The sequence below is a fragment of the Colobus angolensis genome, unplaced genomic scaffold (assembly GCF_000951035.1).
Source record: "Colobus angolensis palliatus isolate OR3802 unplaced genomic scaffold, Cang.pa_1.0 Scaffold78, whole genome shotgun sequence".
Taxonomy (NCBI): domain Eukaryota; kingdom Metazoa; phylum Chordata; class Mammalia; order Primates; family Cercopithecidae; genus Colobus; species Colobus angolensis.
Window position 1 is genome coordinate 6,708,795 of NW_012121598.1, and position 22,756 is coordinate 6,731,550.

General features: G+C 35.9%; 1 protein-coding gene across 3 annotated transcripts in view; it reads right to left on the bottom strand.

Annotated features, from left to right (window-relative positions):
• The window catches only part of DMXL2 (Dmx-like 2), a 178,277-nt gene that overhangs the window by 44,601 nt on the left and 110,920 nt on the right, over positions 1-22,756 (bottom strand). For 2 of the 3 annotated variants that reach the window (XM_011928618.1, XM_011928619.1), the window contains exons 16-22: positions 20,210-20,329; positions 15,833-16,060; positions 11,883-13,562; positions 8,343-8,453; positions 4,934-5,103; positions 1,923-2,020; positions 1,349-1,514 (exon numbers count right to left, since the gene is read on the bottom strand). In XM_011928618.1, coding sequence (XP_011784008.1) covers positions 1,349-1,514; positions 1,923-2,020; positions 4,934-5,103; positions 8,343-8,453; positions 11,883-13,562; positions 15,833-16,060; positions 20,210-20,329 — 2,573 coding nt within the window. The remainder of the gene's footprint in view (positions 1-1,348; positions 1,515-1,922; positions 2,021-4,933; positions 5,104-8,342; positions 8,454-11,882; positions 13,563-15,832; positions 16,061-20,209; positions 20,330-22,756) is intronic. The other variant, XM_011928620.1, reaches the window with a different exon arrangement.

Sequence of the window (22,756 nt, forward strand, 5' to 3'; positions counted from 1 at the left end):
GGAAGGGGATCATCACACACCAGGTCCTATTGTGGGGAGGGGGGAGGGGGAGGGATAGCATTAGGAGATATACCTAACGTAAATGATGAGTTAATGGGTGCAGCACACCAACATGACACATGTATACATATGTAACAAACCTGCACGTTGTGCACATGTACCCTAGTACTTAAAGTATAATTAAAAAAAAAAAAGAGAGAGAAAATAACCTATAGAGAAACAAGGATGAACAATTACATCAGAATTATCAACAGCAAAACCGAGTATAAAAAATAAAACAATGCTCTATTTAAAAAAAAAAATCTTAAGTATTTGTTATTTAAAAAAAGAAACTCATATGCCTGGGATAATTGTAAAAAAAAAACAAACAAAAAACCTACTAATTCTAAATTTAAATTACTAAAGTACTTTCACTTAATTGAATATTTTTCTATCATGTATTATTTCCAATTGTATTTGCCCTTTACCTGTTCATATTGTACATGATAGTAAGTAATCTAAGAGGAAGATAGCAGAAGTAAACAGAAACATTTGTGATTACTCTCATTATCAGCTGCTAGGATTACATATCAAAAAATGGGAAGTTTTACCTCCTCACATCATTTTCTAATATAATATTCTAATATCATAAAATATTATAAAACAGTACAAATTGCAGTTTCAGTTCCTTATTTATGAATTTCATTAAAAAAAGAGAACAGCTTAATGTATCTGCCTTTCTGCACAGAATAAGGAGGTTGTGACTTACATACTTCAAATAGTTCAGAATCACAAGATGGTCGGGAAGACGACATTCATAAACTGTTTTTCAGCATTTTTTTCATACATTTTACACACATAGTCTTGAAATGCAATGTGCCATATATGAAATTTTTCTTTTTTTCTTTTTGAGGTGGAGTCTCACTCTGTCACCCAGGCTGGAGTGCAGTGTTGCGATCTCACCTCACTGCAACCTCTACCTCTCGGGTTCAAGTGATTCTCTTGCCTCAGCCTCCCAAGTAGCTGGGACTATAGGTGTCTGCCACCACACCTGGCTAATTTTTGTATTTTTAGTGGAGACAGAGTTTTGCCATGTTGGCCAGGCTGGTCTTGAACTCCTGACCTCAGGTGATCCACCCTCCTCGGCCTCCCAAAGAGCTGGGATTACAGGCGAGAGCCACCATACCCAGCCTGAAATTTTTCATTTGTTTCATATTTTCCTTTACCACAGGGCCACTATTTTAAGTACAGCAACCTTTGTAGTTATTTTGTGTCCTTACAAACATATGACCAAAAGTTACGATCTCCTCTACAACCTTCTCAGGTTTTCAATCTTTTACAAGTATTATAAGTGTTTTCTTATTTATACCTCTATGGCATCTTTCAATGAACCCGCTAGCAAGAAAAAAGCAGCTGATTGTTCAAAGCGTTGTTTTCCAAGTAAGGAAAAAGCATTTTTCAAAGCAGCTTTTCGCCATCTATCTTCATTAAAGTTGTGGCTGAAAAATGTTGTCATTTTTTCATCATGCTGTGACCTGGGAACCAAGCAGAAACATAAAGTGGTTAAACCAAATTTAAAATGTTCTACAAAATGTATAAAAATATAATATAAAAACCTCAAACATAAATCTAAAAGAAGAACAGGCATTTGTTATTAAGCATCTCTTCACTTCTTCTAATAAGGAATGTCAACGCCTTATGTATACATAAATAGGAAACGAAAGCATTTTTTACTTTGCAAAGTGCTTTTATCAACTTTTAAAACATCCCATCCCTTAGATTAAGCTGAAAATATATTTTACCCTTTTTTTCAGCTAAAGGAACCAAGTCGCATAGAAGTTGATTTGATGAAGCTCATACACCTAATTATTTTCAAAAGCATCAGGTTTCTTACAGCACAATCTTCATTTTGTTGAATCATGTTAAGTGTCAAGGCAACTTACCTAAACAGACCCCACACTACTGCTTTCTTCTTCATTGAAAGGTAGAATAGTGCAGCATCTAAGGCATCATTGTTCCTTTGAAAAGAAGCTTTGGCAACCTAAATGATAAATAAAATATTAAATTAATAATTTGACAAAAGAATTACAATCAATTAATCAACAATGTTTCCCTGCTACTTCCATGGCTGATAGAAACTGTAGAGACAGAAAAAGTTGGTTCTGTTTCACAATCTCCAGTAGGTTATAATATTAATACACGCTCCTAGAGATAACCATTTGCAAGCCAGTAATTATGGTAAAAATCATAATTACAGCCAGCACTTATTGACTATTTACCATGTACTGGGCACGAGTCTATGCACCTTTTGTTACCTTATTGCATCACTACAAACCATGAGGTTCTATCATCATCCCCATTTTACAGATGAAGTGACTGAGACAGAAAGGTTAAGTGAATTGCCTACAGTCACACAGTAAGGGTTAGAAAAGGGAAGAGAACCCACATAGAACTGAAACTAACATAAAAAGCAATAAAGAAGGCAGAGTATTCAACAGATGTGAGCTTTTTCTTGAAAATTCAACATGTTATACTGTATGTAATCATACTGTCTTAAACATAAGAACATATAGGCCATATCTGATTTTTCCAGGATGCTGAGATAACAGCCTCTGCAAATCATTAAGCTGAAAGGCATAATGACAAAAAAAACAGTGGACGCTTTATTAATTAGCTCACATTGATGGCAAAGCAGGAAGCTATAATACTAAGGTATGGGAAAAAGGGAAGACGTCTAAAATTACATCATGGAAATGCTTTACTCTCGGGCCGGGCGCAGTGGTTCATGCCTGTAATCCCAGCATTTTGGGAGGCCGAGACAGGCAGATCACTTGAGGTCAGGAGTTCGAGGGCAGTCTGGCCAATGTGGTGAAACCCCGTCTCTACTAATAATACAAAAATTAGCCAGGCGTGGTAGCGCACGCCTGTAGTCCCAGCTACTCGAAGGCTGGGTAGGAGAATTGCTTCAACCTGGGAGGAGGAGGTTGCAGTGAGCCAAGATCATGCCACTGCACTCCAGCCTGGGTGACAGAGTGAGACTCCATCTCAAAAAAAAAAAAAAGAAAAAAGAAAACGTTTTACTTTCAATACTCTTTTCCCTTCTCCCTTTTAATTGTGTTCTCTGCCCCCTATCATTTAACTTAGTGCTTCAATATGCTCCATCAGTTTTAGAGGAATTTTATTTGTATTCAGCTGATTTATAATATACATTTCAAGGCAGAAAATGTACATATCCCTTTGATTTAATTTTAAGAAATAAATTACTTGTGGAAATAAATCATGTGTATATTATCACAGATAATTATAATGATAAGACACATGTTGACAAGAAGTAAAATCTTTGTGGGATACATCTGAAACAATTCAGATAAAATATGTCCTCTTTTATCCTTTGGAATATAGCTTTGGAATATAAAAAATTTAATGTAGATACTGTATCACTTATATTCTTTAACAATTAACTTTTCCTGTTCACCAGAAATCACATTTTTTAGTTGGTGCAGGAATGAATTCCTTCTTATATCTGTGCTTATTTTGGAAAAGAAATACTGGTATTGTGTTGGTAGCCTTACATGTAACAGAAAAATAACACTTTTAGACTCACATTTAAAACTGTGATCTGACAACCATACACACCAGAATCATGGGATGCTGATTAAGATGAAGAAACCTCAGCCTTACCACTAACCTACCAAATTAAAATCTCTGGTTATGAGATGGAGAATATGCATTCTACATAAGTTTACCAGGTGAGTCTTCTTTGGGGAACTACTATTAAGGAATTAATCAGGAAAAGGTCTTGGCATCCTTCAGAGAAACAAATTCATACTTCACAAATACAGTACCACTGATTGTACTCCAGCGAATTCCAAAGGACTAAAAGGAAAATAGGAATGAGAATTCCACTTTCCTAATCCTGCTAAAGTAGAAAGGGCACAGGCTAAATCTAACATTTATAAATGACTGGAGTTTGGGCTTGTTACCCAGCCTCTCTGAATCTTAGTTCCATTATGTGTAAAATGGAAATGATGACATGGGGTTGATTAGAACATAATGTGGAATTATTTATGAAAAGCAACTGGCACCAAACCTGGTAGAGAGCTGAACTGAATTTTTTTTTTCCTAAAAGGAATCTACCAGAAAACTGACTCCAAAAACCTGCCCTAAAAACTTTTAAGCCATTTCACTTGCAGCCACAGATATGTTCTTCAAGTACATACAAATCAAAACTGTTTTTATCCAATGAGATTTCAAGCGTGCAAAGAACGTTTGCTACTTATTAAACTAGTGATGCAGAGAGTCCTTTGTATAAAAAGTTTTTTAATTTGTAATGTAAATAACAAACAAGAACTCGTTTACTTTCTAAATTTAGATTTTTGCATTTTCTTAAACTAGAGCACACCTCAATTAATAACAGAAAATATTATTACTCCACGAATATATTATAAATTCAGCCTATATAGAAAGACACAATATCATACTGCATGGATGTTTTATGAAGGTCAAGTTTTTGTAATCTCCAGAAACTTTATTTTAAAAAGTCTCACCAGTCATGGTGGCTCACGTCTATAATCCCAGCCATCTGGGAGGCTGAGGAGGGCAGATCGCCTGAGGTCAGGGATTCGAGACCATCCTGGCCAATATGGGTGAAACCCTGTCTCTACTAAAAATACAAAAATTAGCTGAGTGTGGTGGCACACGCCTGTAGTCCCAGTTACTCGGGAGGCTGCGGCAGGAAAATCGCTTGAACTCAGGAGGCAGAGGTTGCAGTGAGCCAAGATCATGCCATTGCACTCCAGCCTAGGCGACAAGAGCGAAATTCCATCTCCAAAAAAAAAAAAAAAAATTCCCACTACAGGTTTTCTGGGAGATAGTATCTTTTTTTCTTTAGGAAAAGTTTTTATTTTATTTTATTTTTTTTAATATAACTCAAAATCCACTTTTAAAAAGTTACCTTTTCAATGCATCTTCGAAGCGTGTTAATATTCCTTACCCACCACCCTATTCCCATAGCTCTTAATTCAGACCACTGGGGGTCCCCTCTCTGAATTGCTGGAATCATATTAATCAGTTCTTCTTCAGCCTCAGAATGAAAAGCCCAGGCAAAATGGCATGTAGACACACCTAAATTGGAAATATAAAATAATAACCTTCATAATTGTATCAAATAAGAAAAACAATTTTTCATGCAGTCACATATGCATTCGTTTTGGAAAGAATTTTGAAGCAGAAAGAATGAAAGGCAGTCTGTCATCAATTCAGGACTTTATACTATAAGTTTCTGAATACAAGATCAATAATGTGATACATAAAATCCAAATCTCTTTTTCCCCAAACATTTGTTTTTGTTTCCCCTACAAAAATAAGGACACTAAAACTTAATCATTAGAAAGAAAAATATTTGAATATCAGGCCATTCACACGTATGGCACACCAAATTTATCAAGAGGTCATAAGAGCTGCCCAAGCTCACACAACTAAGAGTGCAGGGCCCAGGCCTGATTCCAGGTTTCTCTGTCACGAGGACCTGTGAATCTGGCCTGTCCAAGAGGACACAAGGTGTGTTGTCCCCGACAAGAGCCCAGGAGAAGGAAAGCGTGGTGAAAGCTTCGCTCACGTCAAAAGCACTTGGCTCACCGGCCTGGATGTCGATTCTAGCACCACTACCCCATTCTTCTCTCTACCCGTGGAGCTAAATATCACTTCAAAGCAAGCTCTAAACTTCATGAGAGTTCCAGAAAATAATAAGGGTAAGTTGCAATCATGATGTACATTCCTCTGCTTTTATTGCCTTCAGTTAAAAGTAGTTTAAAGTTCCTAATACTGATGCTTTTTGATGAACATTGTTTTTTGTTTTGGGTTTTTTTTTTTCCTCCTGGGAGAAGACTGACAGAGATCTAGGCTATTTGTAGAGGCAACAAAATCTTTACTGATGCTATTAGACTTCCAAGTACTAATGGATTTATCAACGGTTCAATTATTAATAACACTCTTACTGAAATTCGACTTAGAGCAAGTAAAAACAAAACATAATGACTGTGAACCATGCAGAATGGTAATGAATAATGGGAATGCTGGGAAGAACTCTGGGAAGCCTTGGAAAGAAGCCAAACTAGTCCAACTAGCCATCTCTATGAACTTATTTTAGAAATAAAGAAATGTCTGAGGTCAATGAAAGTCACATTACAACACAGGCCTCTCAGTGCTATTAAGTATCAATATTGTTACACATAATTTTTTTCATTATCAACTACTATATAGATTTTGTATGCAGTTTAAAGCTTTTCTAATAATTACTGCTTCACTATAATTCCTTTAGAAAGTAAAAACCAAAAAACTATTATGATTATTTTGAATAACAATCTTAACTCTCTCAAATTTCCCATTGCCAACACTCATATAACAACTGTGTTTGTAATCATACCACAAAACTAATGCAACATGTCTTGGCTGCCACTATAAATTTAGGGGAAAACACCGGACAAAATTAATAAAATCAATTTAGTTTTTTATAACCTGAAAGACAGACTAATTTTTTCACTATTTAAATCTCTGCTGTAAGAGAGAATTACTGTATCATATCATTGATATTCTGCTTTAGAAACTAATATACAGCAACACAAAATGCATAATTTGCTGATATAAAATTTATAATATAAAATAATACATAGCATATTACATTCTATATCCTTAAATTAATTAAAATTTTGGTATAAGAAGAAACAAAAATACACACAGACACGTCAGAAGAATTAGGTTCAGAAAGCAAGATTAAGAGCAGTGAATATATTTGAAAACTTGCAGAGGTGAAAAAAGTTATTAGTGAAGAAAAAGAACAGGGGCACCAACAGGCACTTCTTTTTATTTACCTACCAATGGCAAGCTATTCTCTGCAGTTTACCTCTGCTCTTCTCAGCTTTTCTATCTACATACTGGCTACTTAATTTTTCCCTGAAAACTGGTCCCAGGACCATCACCTACAACACCAGTCACTTCTCATCGCCCATGCTTTAACTGTAGTAGAAGGGAAAATGGAATCTGACAAAGCTTTAGAAATTTGAAGTGTTTTAGATTGCCCTAGGAAATGTACAAAATTGTCATTAATTGATTCAATACCACTTGACTATCACCCAAAATTAAATTTAAGAGAACATGGAGATACCATTTTAAAAATCTATCCAAATGGCACAGATTGCTTAAAATATTAATATCAAATGTCGGCAATGGGTTAGTTTTGGCATCATCAAACTTCTTTTTTATTTTACTTTTTAATAATTTTTTGTTTTCAATTTTTGTGGGTACACAGTAAGTGTATACAAACTTCTGAGAATGTAAATGAGCACAGTATTTCTGAAGGGCATTTTCATGATACTTATCAAGAGTGAATAATTTTCACGCCTTTTGATTCAGTAATTCCACTGCTAGAAAACTAGCATGAGGAAATAAACAGGAATGTAAATACCTGCACGCCAAGTTACAAGGTTATTCATTACAGTGACAATTCAAATAGAAAAAAAACCTCAGCAAAATCTATTTCAAAAATAAAGGATTGGGTAGATAAAATACAGTTTAGACAGAATTTCAGATGGCTATTTAAAGTTAAGTTTTCAAAGAACATTTATAGGTTAAAGGGTATAAGTGCCATGGGTAGGAATAACAGTCTATCAAGCCTAGTATTCTAGGTTCTGTAATACTAAGACATATATTATGGGACTCTTTCCAAGATGTTGGTTTCAAAAGAAATATGGTCCAATGAAATGAGCTCGGATTCGAACTCCAAATCTTCTAATAAATAGTCCTGTATCCTGGGCAGGTCACTTTTAATTCTATGGTTTTAATTTTTTAATCTGTAATAACAAGGCTGATATAAATCCTTATGTCTCAAATCAGGTGTGGCAGTATGCTTGAAGTATGCAAATCCACTGTTATCAATATGGCAGATCTTCCTGAATCATCAACTTTATTTGCTGGCAAATAACTAGAATATAATGCTTACATTAAAATAAATACAAAAACATATCACAGAGCAAAGTTTACACAATTTTTCAAAGAAAAGACATCAAGATATTTAGGGCTACTGTGCAGAGAGCCACTCTGGGTTACCACCTCAGGCATACCACATTTACCCCCTAAGCTACTACTTTAGTAAATAAATTCTAAGAAACTTAGTTAGATGAGTAAGTCACAGAACAGAGCTGAAGGATCTGTTAGAAAAATGGTAAGTGGGTACTATGTGACAGAAAGATCTTAAGGCCAGTGATAGGTATGCACGTAATGACTTACCTAATGTTTACACACAAATGTGAATAAACCCCACCACTCCATTAAGTAAAAGTTGTGCAAAGCTTCAGTGAGTGAATTACCTTGATGAAGTAGCTGCACTCGGTATAAGGGAGGCAGAGATGTCAAAAGGCATGTGTGTAGGCGCATAGCTAACAAGTATCTCAAACCACACTCATCTAATGTATCTCTTCCTGTAATTTAAACAGGAAATAACGTTTAAGGAAAAAGGAATGCAAGAGGCCACAAACTGATAAGCTACAAAACAAACATTAAACTTAGCCATAATTTATATAAAATACATAAGATATTTTTAGTGTATTCCTTCCTGAACACTTTAACGTTTTTACAAAAAAATCGTATCTTTACAAAAAGAAATGTGACTACTAAAACTCTTAAAAGAAAAATGATTTGGGGAAATACAATTAACTATTAGAACAGATAAGAGCATTTATAGTGACATAATAAATGAAAGACATCTTGAAATCCAATAAAAAATATATTAACTATAGTATGTTAGGTACAACTTTTAATAATATTTTCTACACGAATTCCAATGAGATGTAATGGAAATTATGTAACTGACGTGAAATCATTTGTTATATATTTAAACAGGTAATATTTTCTACCTTGGTTAAATTAACTAAAATATCATACTACCAAAGATTTAAAATTTGAATCCCCTGGCTAGTTAGTGTTACATGGTTAGGCTGAATCTTCACCTTGATTCCACAAATTTATTTATATAGATGAATTCCACTTAGTAGAAGTATGAAGGTGTGGCAAGTGTAACCAAAACTATAGCCACTGCTGAATAAAAGCAAAGCAAAAATACTGACAGCACCTAGCCCAATAACTGACACTTCAGAAGTACTCAAACATTATACAATCAAATAATATTTTCCAGAAAAAAAAACCAAAAACTTTTAAATGGCCAAAGATCAAGCCCAAGTTCTGCTTTTCATTACCTGTATCAATCCATCCATCTATCCGTCTATCTATTTATTTGGCTAGACAGATAGCTATTAGGTTGGTGCAAAAGTATTTGCAGTTTTGCCATTACTTTTGCACCAACCTAATATCTATCTATTTATTATTTATAGACATAGGATCTTGCTATGTTGCCCAAGATGGTCTAAAAGTCCTAGCCTCAAACAATCCTCCCACCTTAGCCTCCCAAAGTGCTGCCATTAAAGGTGTGAGCCACCATGCTCATTCGTCCATTTATTCATTCAACAAATCAAGCATCTATTACATGTGAGGAACTCTTCAGGTACTGGGAATTCAGCAGTGAATAAGGAAAAGTCCCTACTCTCTTGGGGATCATATTTTAGGAGGTAGAGACAAACAATAAACAAATAATATGTGGAAATTAATGCTACGAAGGGAAATAAAGCAGGACTGAGAGATAGGGAATGCTAGAGTAAGAGAGTTCTATTTCATACAGTATGGCCAGGAAAGAACTCTCCAGTAAGATGACATGCCAGCAGCAATTTGAGGAAGTAAAGGAATGAGCCATGCATGAATCTGGAAGAAGAGCATTCTAATAGAGCAGAAATGAGCACAGATTGTGTGGGCCTTTTAGGCCACTTTAAGGCTCTTACCTTTCATTCTAAAGTGAGACAGGAAGGCACTGGTTTATGTTGAGCAAAGGAGAGATTTAATGTGATTTGGTTTTAAAAGAATCACTGGTTCGTAGGCAAAGAACAGACGGAGGTAACAAGAATAAAGCAGTTAGGAGATGACAGGGACTTGGACCAGAGTAGTAACTGCAGAGGTAATGATAATTGATTGTTGGATTCTGGATATTAATAGAACTGATAGCATTTGCCAATGAACTGGATATGAGGTATGAGAGAAAGCAGAGTCAAGAATGACTACGTTGTCTCACCGAAACAAGTGGAAGAACTCATTTACTTAGAATCCATTTACTGAGATGTGTAACTCATTTAATCTCTGACCTTCGGTTTCCCACCTGTAAAATGGAGACATTCATTCCTGCCTTATTACCTCATGAATGTCCACTGTGTCCAGGATACACTATTTCTATATTGCTTTAGCCAATGATACACTTTTGTATTAGAAAGTGTAAACTATTATTTTTACAGATTATGGCATGCCTACTTTCTTAATGTCCCACAGTAAAAACTAATATATATTAAACACACAACACAAGCTTAAGGTTGTTCTGGGAAGAATCTCACTCAACTGCATACAACCTCATAATGGTTAAGATTTTTCTTTTCCAATTAATAGTGAGAAAATAAGTCATAGGCAAAACCCTAGAAGGTCTCTAGTTACTTTAACCTGCAGAGGAGAAAACTTTGGGGGATATACTATAGGGATGTAAATCTACATGAAGAGATATTTTCCAGCTGCCTTTCTCCCACAAATCTGGAAATTATGAAATAGTTAAAAGGGTACAGGCTTTGAGTCAATAATTTATCCACATATGAACCCCACTTCTACTCCTTAATGCCTATGTGATCTTAGGTGAGTCCTTTAATTTCTTAAGGATCAGTGTCTTCATCTATAAAGTTAAACATAGTAACAGCTATCTGCTAGAAGATTGTGATAATTAAATATGATAAAGAAAATGCCTGAAACACAGCCATTTTTCACTCCTCCACAATATTTATTGAATTAATGAAATTTCGATCATTAATTTTCAGTTTCCTTTGCCACTGCTATCATTTACAATCGATACCATTTACCCTGAACTATGTGCATAAAAGAGAATGGAATCTAGTTCCAGGAAGCAGCCAAAAATTTTCTAGTTACAGAATGAATTAGGCAAAATACGTATGACATTCACTATAAGGAAACCTCTCTGAAGAGACTTTTTGGAGAAAATTAGGTAACTGTAAAAAGTTCTTTATGGCTAGAAATGGGAAGACCAACAAGTTGAGCCCATGAGGTCCCAATAAGCCTCATGATTCCACAGTAACATTAACAAATGGGCTGTTATTATCAAAGGAAAAATCATAAGGATCAATCTGTTTTAAAAAAACGAGAGACTTGGCCAGTCCATGGTGACTCATGCCTATAATCCCAGCACTGTGGGAGGCCAAGGCAGGAGGACTGCTTGAGCTCAGGAGTTCAAGACTAGCATCGGCAATGTAAGGAGACCCAGTCCCTACAAAAAAATAAAAAGAAATTAGCTGGGCCCCCATGGTAGTGCACACCTGTGGTCCCAGCTATTCAGGAGACTGAGGTGGGAAGATTACTTGAGCCTGCGAGGTTAAGGCTACAGTGACCCGTGACTGTGCCACTCAACTCCAGCCTGGGCAACAGAGCAAGACCCTGTCTCAAAAAAACAGACAAACAAAAAACCCACCCAAACACACACACAAAACAAGAGATTATAAATCAAAAATGACACAAAGGTTTCAGTGTAAAAACTCATGAGAGAATGCACAAGGATCTCACAAATCTGTGCATTCATATGCCTGCCTCAACTGTCTTTTCTGAGCATATTATGTAATAGTAATTGTCTATTAAGGACGTCTTTTCCCTGCCAAGTTTGAAAGTTGAGACTACAATTCAATAAATGAGTCAGTATACAGATAATACAAATATTTCTATTAGGTACAACTTTATCCATTTTTAGTGAGAATATTTACCTGAGCAACTCTTATCTCTGCTTTCATCAAGCTCAGTACTGGTAGTAGCCACTGTATCAGCCAAAGCTACAAGGAACATCTGCTCCAAACGGGTAAGGCCTGGTAGACTTGAGTGCATAAGATGACTTGAAAGTACCCTTGCATGTTCTTGGCCAAAGTAAGCTGGTCCATATTGAGAAAGATTTATTACTTTTGATTTGTTTTCTCTCTTTTCGGGCTCTAAATCAATATCATCCGTTGTTATATCCTGGATTTGAAACAGCTCTGAATACTGATCCTCTGGTTGACTTACTGTCTGATCTTCATAACTCTGTGGTATCTTTGTACTTTCTTCTGAAATTCTGTAGGATATATCTTGATCTGCAGCAAGCAATGCATATAGTGGGAGTGGAGGGATAGAATCTATCTCAGTATAATCTCGAGTACCATCTTTTCCTACGGTGACTGTTTCCTTTGCTGTACTGCCGCTTACACTAATAGTTCGAGAAAGATGTCGCTTAGTTCCTTCTCCAGCATCAGCATCTCTAACTATTGCTACTTCACCTGCAATACACTTTACTAAATGAGAGAGAATGGCTTTAGCCCTTCGCACTTTCCCTAAATCCATCAATTCTAACAGCTGAGTTGGATGATACTGTGGAAGAGTAGGGGAAAGTACATGTGCAGCCTCAAATAAGCCACCATCTTGAATTACAGTTGGTGAACAAAAAACATCATCAGAAATAGCTGTGCCTTCAACAATACTTTTTCTTGCCAGCATATTAGATTTAAAGGTCAAATGATCTTGCATTGCTGCCTCTTCTGCATTAGGACTATCAGCTTCAGTGTCTCCAAATTTGACAGCATGCTTCCACTGTGCATATACATGCATTTCACAATCCATTCCTACCACCAATATCCCATCTCTTACCCAAGAGAGAGAAACAGGCAGTGAAGGAGTACCATCAACGGAAGATACCAAGTCTATAGATCTAAGAAGAACCCATCTTGACCTAACCCCTTGCTTGATACTACCACCTAGTGGTAAAGTAATGACAGCTACTCCATCCTTACTGTTGGTTTGCTCAGTCACAATTCCTGAAAGCCTTCCATACATGAAGATATTAGCACCGACCCCCACTGTAAGAATGTGGGAGCCATCTTCTTTTGATACCCAGTCCAAATGTACTAAATGTTTGATATTCGGAGTAAGATATCTATCCTTGCTCAAGAGTGCATCTGACTTGCTATATACAAACAGATTACTGTCGACGCTGACCCTTGAATCAAGTACACTCCCAACCTTAACCAAATCATCAAGATGAACTGTTTGTTCTAAAACCCACTCTGATCCTCCTGTAGATTCACATTCAAATATACAAACATGCATGGAAAATTCTTTAGAAATAAAACCATTATGGTGGATAGGTTGCTTATAAGCCACTGCAAGGCGACCTGTGTATGAACAGCTAACAGCAACTGGTCTTCCCACGATGCTCACTGTACTGCTATTGTCTTCTCCTTCATCATTCATCAAAGGCCATCTCTTCCAATGATAAATTTCTTTCTCATCACTTTTATTACAGTCTGGGTTGGTTTCCATACAGCATTTCCAGAAACGTACTTTATTGTCAGAACAAGTTGTAACCACTAAATAAGGTGCAAGGCACACTGGATAAATTGAAGAAGAACTCAGATGGCCTTAAAAAAGAAAAAGCAAAGTTAGTTATAATAATAATACTAAAGCCACAAAATAATATGGTAATAATCAAATTCTGGAATGTGATCAATTCAAAGTCACTATGAGCTTCTTCAGAATAACTCTGCAGTCTTCCTCTTAACTAGTATCCCACTAGATGTACGTTGGCCAACGTATCTATAAAGGTCTTGAAGAGTCCATCAGTGAAATCAAGGTATGCAATAATAATCACTTAATTTGTTTTTAGGTAATTAAGTTTAAATGAGGCAACCATTTAATTAAAATAAAACTCAAAAGCACTGAAATAAGTCAACCCTTAATGTGTTTCTATTATTTACATTTACCTTCACAACATGCCTCCCTAGACTTTCATACTATATATTTAATCATTTTCATCATGAATACTTAACTGAGCTTTACAATTTGCCTTCCAAATGCCCCTAACCCTCCCTCAAATAATCCAGACCCCAGACGGTACATTAAATGTTGTTTCAGACAGCAAAACAGACCAATAGATCTTACCCATTTTACCAAGTTTAATTCATCCTTTCTTAGCACTGAACCAGAACCCTCTTATCTATTTCTGACTGCCAAAGACTAACAAGGTACATCTTTTGTCAACTGTAAGACAAGGGGATACAGAGATTAAGATCTGAGGTCAGAAGATCTGGATTTGAGTTTCAATCTATCAAAAATTTCATTAACAGTGGGAAAGCTACTTAATTAATCACCTGAGCCTATTCCATCTAAACAACTGGGATCAGTTACCGTTTCCCCTAGAATATTATTGTCAAATAAGACATTTTATAAGGCCTCTGTAAAATATAATTTATTATCACGAACTCCAATAAACTTGAGTATAACCCAAACCTTTCAAATATTTTGAAAGATTAACAAACTGGCCTAGATCTGCACCCACCACAAAAGCCCAGAACACACTCTTCTCAATATGATCTTTCCAACTGTAAATGCAAACCTGTCTTAGGGATGAATGAGAAAACACCCTTACTGAATATCATCCACCAGTAATATTAACAGCCCTGAACCTCCAATTTTGGTTTCCCAAAAACACTATTCTAGAAACTCCTCAATTAAAATTCTACAAGTAGCAGATCACTTTAAATACAGCTGCCAGTCTTGCCCTCCAAATATCTTATCTATCTTGCTAAAGTCGCTATCATTCCAGACCAGCCGAACTACAATCTTTTATCCTACATTTTTCCTCAGAGTATCTGCCAACCCTTGTTCAAACATTCTTAATAAAAGTGAGATATGATTACCACAATGTGAATGAAAAGTCTTAATTAAAAAAAAAAAAGCCTCAGTGGTTTACAAATGAATTTGTTCTTTAAAATTTTTACTATCATGATATTCCAAAGTATAGGAAAGACACCTCACATTAAAATATTTACACTATTTTGGCCGGGCGTAGTGGCTCACACCTGTAATCCCAGCACTCTGGGAGGCCGAGGCGGGTGGATCACGAGGTCAGGAGATCGAGACCATCCTGGCTAACATGGTGAAACCCCGTCTCTACTAAAAACACAAAAAAATTAGCCGGGCATGGTGGCATGCTCCTGAAGTCCCAGTTATTTGGGAGGCTGAGGCAGGAGAATGGGTGTGAACCCAGGAGGGGAGCTTGCAGTGAGCCAAGATAGCACCACTGCACTCCAGCCTGGGCGACAGAGCGAGACTCCGTCTCAAAAAAAAAAAAACACACAAAATAGTAAAAATTTACACTATTTTCTGTCAAGCTGATTACATTTATCACAGGAAATTTTTGTGTGTGTGTGTGTGTTTGTGTGTGTATAGTCTCGCTCTGTCGCCCGCCCAGGCTGGAGCGCAACAGTGCAATGTTGGCTCACTGCAACCTTCGCCTCTCGAGTTCAAGCGATTCTCCTGCCTCAGCTTCCCAAGCAGCTGGGATTACAGGCGCATGCCACCATGCCCAACTAATTTTTGTATTCTTAGTAGAGACAAGGTTTCACCATGTTAGCCAGGGTAGTCTCGAACTACTGACCTCAAGTGATCCACCAACCTCAGCCTCCCAAAGTGCTGCGATTACAGAAGTGAGCCACTGCACCCAGTCAGGAAATTATTTCTAATAAAGACATGTTTCTAAACATCTAGACATATCATTAAAAGAAAATAAATCTTTATTTTAATGTCACCATAGCACATATTTCAGAAGAGTTCATCTATTTTATCTACTAAAGAGTTCATACATTTTATCACTATGAGCTACCACTGTGCAGTCTTAAAATGACCTTACCTGCTGAAGGAGTTGCTCTTATTACTTCAACTGATTCTGGGAGATCGAGGGGTTGGCTATACACCAGTCTAGAACTCAGAATAAGTTTACTGGCAGTTTGAAGATTGGCAATTGATGAAGAATGTGGCATGGGGCTCACACTAGGAGAGGTTTCTGGAGAAGAATCTACATTTTTCTGTCCAGGGACTGAAAGTAGACTTTCAGAGGAAGCACCTTCTGAAGCTTTAGCTTTAAAAATAAATTATAAAATTACAAAATGTATGTATATCATTACTATAAATATGAGCTAGAATATTACTTTGTTATTATTTAAGAAATATAGCTTCTTAAAAGTATTTTGGAGGTGAGGATACAGAGAAAAGAGAATTCTTTTTAAAATAGAATGACCATATGACTCAGCAATCTCACTACTAGGTGTTTATCCAAAGGAAAGGAAATCAGTGTATCAAAGGGATAACTGCACCCCTACATTTATTGTAGCACTATTCACAACAGCCAAGACATAAAATCAACCTAAGTATCCATCAGTGAATACACGGATAAAGATAATGTGGTATATACACAATGGAATACTATTCAGCTATAAACAAGAATGAAATCCTGTCACTTGCAGCAATACAGTTGGAAACCAAAGGTCACTATGTTAAGTGAAACAAGCCAGGCACAGAAATACAAATATCACCTGTTCTCTCACTCACATGTGAGAGCTAAGAAAGTGGATCTCATGGAGGTAGATAATAGAATAATAGACACCAGAGAATGGGAAGGGTTGTTGGTGGGTGAAGAGACTGTTTAATAGATACAAACATAAAGTTAGACAGAAGAAATAAGTTCTATTGTTTGATAGCACAGTAGAATGACTATAGTTAACAACAATATATATTTCAAAAGAGCTAGAAGATCTGAAATGTTCCCAACCCGAAGAAACAATAAACTTCAAGGTAATGAATATCCTAAATACCCTGATATGATCATTACATATTCTATCCATGTATAAAAACATCACATGTACCCCATAAGTATGTATAATTATTACGCATCAATAAAATGTTTTTAAAAAATTACTTTGGAGACAAGGTCAATTTTTAAACTTTTGCTTAGTTACCCTGATAAGCTTACTTTTTTTTTTTTTTTTTTTTTTTTTTTACAATTTTACTCTTTCTTAGCATCAGTTCCACCATGGGAGACTGACAGGGAAGAATCACAACATGTAAAAGCTAAAAGAAACCCCTTATACAGTCCAGTGCTTACAACCTTTAAAACACATTAAAAGCTTGAGGAATTTGTTAACACACAAATTTCCAGGCCTAACCACAGAGACATGGATTTAGATGATATGGGGTAGATCCCAATAAAGCAGCCCAGGTGTTTTTGAAACAGATGGATCATAAACCAAACTTTAACAAATAGCAATGTACTGCCTCACTTTTAGATTAAGAAATAGCAATGTACTGCCTCACTTTTAGATTAAGAAATTCAAACTTAGAGAGCTTAGTGATTTTCCTGAGGCCTTATAATTAGCTAGGGGCAAAGAAGACATTAGACTAGCAGCCTCCTATCAAGTACTCAAATCAGAGAATGATTTCAAGAATAAACACAAAAAGTAAAAGTTGTAAGAAGATTTAAGACAATATTAGTTGACTGCCTTTGTAAGCCATATTTACTTGATCTTCCAAAGAACTTCCAATGAGTATAAATCTCTAAGATTCAGTTAGTTATCTGTTCTTCCATGACATATAAGAGATACTCTATATTATATTTATTTATTTATTTGTGTATCTGTCTCTCTCCATTGGACCACAAATTCACTATAGGCAGGGATGATATGTTATTGCCTTGTACATCTCAAGGAGCACCAGAATATCTAATAAATAATAATCAATCCTCTTTTGTTTCTGTTAAACATGTCAATCTATCTTATACTGGTAGGCCACTAAGAAAGAAATATGAAAACTTTTTTTGTAAAATGAAATAAGACTACAAACTTGAATCCATAGTCAGAATACAGGAGTCCCACTCCTGGCTCTATCACTAATGAGATGTGTTTCCTTAGGCCAGGCACTTCACCATCTCTGGCTACTTTTTCACCAGCAAAGTAAGGTTAAAACTACATCATTTCTCTTCCTGTAAAGCATGCTATTTTCTAACATATATCTCATGCTAAGAAAGAAAATAAGAGCAGGAAAAAAAAGCAAAGACTTTAGAGTTACCAAAGCCTGATTTTGAAACTTGGTTCTATGACAAACTATATAATGGGTCTTGGTCAAGTTACTTACCCTTACTCCATTAGTAAACTGGGTATAATATCTATCTCACATATATAAAGCACCAATCTCAGTACCCAGAAGGTACTCAACATGTTCCCTTCTCTAACAAAATTTAAACCAATTTTTTATCCTCTAACAGGATATTTACTACTGTGGTAAATTTAAGCATTAAATGTGAATGGCAGGATACACTGTTAAATCTGCAGCAAAGATTAGAACAAAAAGATGGATGCTTTCTATCACAGCTAAGAAGAGTACATTATTTGCCTCTACTGTAATCTCATTGTCTGTGACCTACTGCTGTCACAAACAGTGTAGGCAAGCAACTCCACTCTAACCCTGGCTTTAGTGAAACACACGCCTCATAAACAGTGGGGACAAACAAAATCACACAGTTTCTGTCGTCCCACAAGGATCTGTTACTACCTCTGTAAAACTCTAGAGTCACTCCTATCTCTGTGCCTAATTCTAGAAATTACTATATTCTCTGCTGGGTGAATCTCTTCCTGATGAACTGGTTTTAGATCCCTTCTCTTGCATTTCTATCAAACAACATATAATGCAAAAAATTAACTCCAAAGGCTTTGAAAGAATTTTTAAATACCTGGTGCCTCAAGAAGATTAGGCTCAACCAGGTGAAGGTAAAGGTTCTGTCAAATAATTTGGCTTTTCTAATGCCAATTCATGGCCCAGTTAGAACTGCTACCTACAAAGTTATGTGATAATATATAATACATGTGAACAAAAAAGTACAAATTATTCTTTCACTGTATTAGATGTTGTATAAGTTGTATAAAATCAACTAATATAATTACAAGAAATAATAAAATATTACAACTCAAATATTTTGAGTTAACAGTTTAAAGCAGATTCAATGTGATATGGCTATCCATGCAGTTCTTCATTTTAACAATTATCTCACAAAAAGTAAAAGTTTGTTTTTAAAAAAAACTATGATCAATTTCTTTGCTTCATACTACAGATTTCCCAATTTGTTTAGAGATTAATCTAAATGTGTACAGCAAAAGAATGGCTGAAATAACTTTTTAATCACAATTGCATTTCTTTTTTTTTTTTTTTTTGAGACAGGGTCTCATTTTGTCACCTAGGCTGGAGTGTAGTGGTGCAGTCTTGGCTTATTGCAGCCTCTGCCTCCAGGGCTCAAGCAATCCTCCCATCACAGCCTCCCAAGTACAGGCACATGCCACCACACTTGACTAATTTTTTATTTTTTTGTAGAGATGAAGTCTCACTATATTGCCCAGGCTGATCTTGAATTCCTGGGCTCAAGCAATCATCCTGCCTTAGCCTCCCAAAGTGCTGGGATTATAGGCATGAGCCACCATGCCCAACCTGTATTTCTTAATGCTCTACAAAAACAGTTCTGCTTATAAGCCTCAGGCACTCAATCATATTTTATCAAACAGCAATTCTGCTTTTTTTTTTTTGAAACGGAATCTTGCTCTGTCGCTCAGGCTGGAGTGCAGTGGCACCATCTCAGCTCACTGCAACCTCCACCTTCCAGGTTCACACCATCCTCCTGCTTCAGCCTCCTGAGTAAGCTGGGACTACAGGTGCCCGCCATCATGCCTGGCTAATTTTTTGTATTTTTAGTAGAGATGGGGTTTCACCATGTTAGCCAGGATGGTCTTGATCTCCTGACCTGATGATCTGCCCGCCTCAGCCTCCCAAAGTGCTGGGATTACAGGCGTGAGCCACCGTGCCCGGCCAATTCTGCTTCTTTTAATGATGATAAAGCTGATGATGTACAGTGTATTGGATGGGAATGTGTATTAACAAAAAAGTACAATATTAGTTCTATGGACATCTAGAACAGTCATAATGTGCACTCAATAAATATTCACTGAAAAAAATAAACCAAGCTTTTTTTTTTTTCAATATGTCTAATGTGCCCATAGGCTAGTTTTTAGGATTAACCAGTTTCATTAATGATTTATGACCTTGTAATTAAAAGTTTAGAAGAGACATAATTCAGCAACTCAATTTACAGTTTACTGGAACTTCATTTTATAGAATTAACCAAAGTAAAGCATATTCCATAAAATGAATTTATTATGTATCATCTCTGTATGAAACTATAATTACTTACCTAAACATGCTTGTACAGATTTAAGATGAAGGTGCCACATATGCAGAATAGAGTTATTATTGCTGTCCTTCTCAATTACTACTAGAAAGAACTTTTCTGAAAATGGTGGTGGGCGGTATCCTATTATTCAAAGGAAAAGGATATTTAAATTAGCATGTTTTTATAGGGTTAAAAAAACACTTTTTAAAAGCTACCACCACCTCTTGATATGCATGGAAGTTGGGAAGAAAAGGCAAGAAAGACCTTTAGGAGGAGTTTTATATAATTTTTGTGCCAAAAATTAGATAGCTATCAAGGACTAATGAAGTTATGTCAAAAGTACACAAAAGCTAATATGAAAGGATACCTACTGGTCAAAGAGGGGACACTTTGAGCATCAAAGAATAAAACTGAATACAATTTGTTAAAACATATTTATCCTATTACAAACTAGGAGTTCACACAAATATCAAAAAAGGCTACATAAAAAAGAAAGGAAAGGAAAGGAAAGCAGCAGAAGAATGGAAGGAGGAGAGAAGGGAAGTAAGCGGGGTGCTGAGCATACAAAAGCTCAAGCCGGCCTCACAGGATGCCCCTGGAGTAACTGGGGCACTTACTCCTTATTTAGAGAACTGGCAATTAAAAGGAAATAATAAAATATTCAACCTTTCTTGTATGAAAACAGCATTAAAAAAAACTTAAGTTGTGGGAGAAGGAGTAGTGGTAGGGTAAAGAAGAAATTTTGTAGCAATTTCACACATTTTTTAAAGAAAAGACATTACTTGTATATATAATTTTCCCTGTTGACAATTATAGTCTTCATAACTGAAAATGACATCTATGCAGGATAATAAAAGCTTTCCTTAATAATGAAAACTCATAATGACAACTTATTGGCAATGAGCGCTGCTAGAGTTAAAATTCTGGCCTCTAACCATTTCCATTAAAAGAAACAGTTTGGCACTGCATGTTCTCACTCATAAGTGGGAGTTGAACAATGAGAACACACGGACACAGGGAGAGGAACATAACATATCGGGGCCTGTCGAGGAGTAGGGAGCTAGGGAGGGGAGAGCATTCGGAGAAACACCTAATGCAGATGACGGGTTAACGGGTGCAGCAAACCACCACGGCACGTGTATACCTATGTAACAAACCTGCATGTTCTGCACATGTATCCCAGAACTTAAAGTATAATAATAATTTTTTAAAAAGGAACAGTTTGGAAGGATGATTCCATTCTTGCAAAGAACAGCTACAAGATAAACCCAGGAAAATCTTGTGCCTGAAAGAAAGTAAACTATTACAATAATGAAGTTATGTCAGAAGGACTCAGGACCTACTTCAAATGGTATTTACTAGCCTAATATAGGACTATATAGGCATTTAAAAAATGATTGCAACTGATTGAAATATCCTACATACATAAAAATCCGTTGAGTTAGATGAGTACTTCTCGTATGTATATTATTGTTCATTAAAGAGTTTTCTTAAAATGAGTTCATATTGATACTTAAAAGACAAAGAAATCCAAATAACAACAACAACAACAACAAATTCAACAGTAGTAGCTGGAGACAACCAGCGCACAGACTCCTCATTTTGAAACTGTCAATTAAATGGAAAGAATTAAGCACTTAAACCCTTTCCAAAAAGAACTGTTTTTCAAAGTAATCCAATAGCCCCAGTAGATAAAGAAATGCTTTTCTTTACAGACGTTTTCCAGCTGATAAATAAATGAGAACTGATAAAACTGGAATATCATAATTTTTCAATCCTTAACGAACTAGTGTAAGATCAATAATATTCAAAGGAAGAAGCCATGAGATAAAGACTGCTGTGAAACTATAATGACACCACCAATTGAATCTTCTGACTCTTAATATGACTAAAAGTGAGATATCTGAATATTATTTTTTTTCTAGTATGATACATATGAAGTACTGCATCACCTAGAATGTGGAACCCAGATCTAATCAAGTCTATAGAGCTAACTTGCACTTTACAGGAAATATAGTAGACAAGAAAAAGTTTAAACAACATCACAAGTAAGTAGTCAGAGAAACTCCTTAAAAAAAAAAAAAAACTTGCCCTAAAACTAAAGGAGAAAGAGACACAAAAAAACCCTTCGAAAAATCAATGAATCCAGGAGCTGGTTTTTTGAAAAGATTAACAAAATAGATAGACCGCTAGCCAAACTAATGAAGAAAAAAAAAAGAGAAGAATAAAACAGACACAATAAAAAATGATAAAGGGGATATCACCACTGATCCCACAGAAATACAAACTACCATCAGAGAATACTATAAACACCTCTATGCAAATAAATGAGAAAATCTAGAAGAAATGGATAAATTCCTAGACATATAAACCCTCCCAAGACTAAACCAGGAAGGAGTGAAATCCCCAAACAGACCAATAACAAGTTCTGAAAGGCAATAATTAATAGCCTATCAACCAAGAAAAGCCCAGGACCAGACAGATTCACAGCCGAATTCTACCAGAGGTACAAAGATGAGCTGGTACCATTCCTTCTGAAACTATTCCAATCAATAGAAAAAGAGGGAA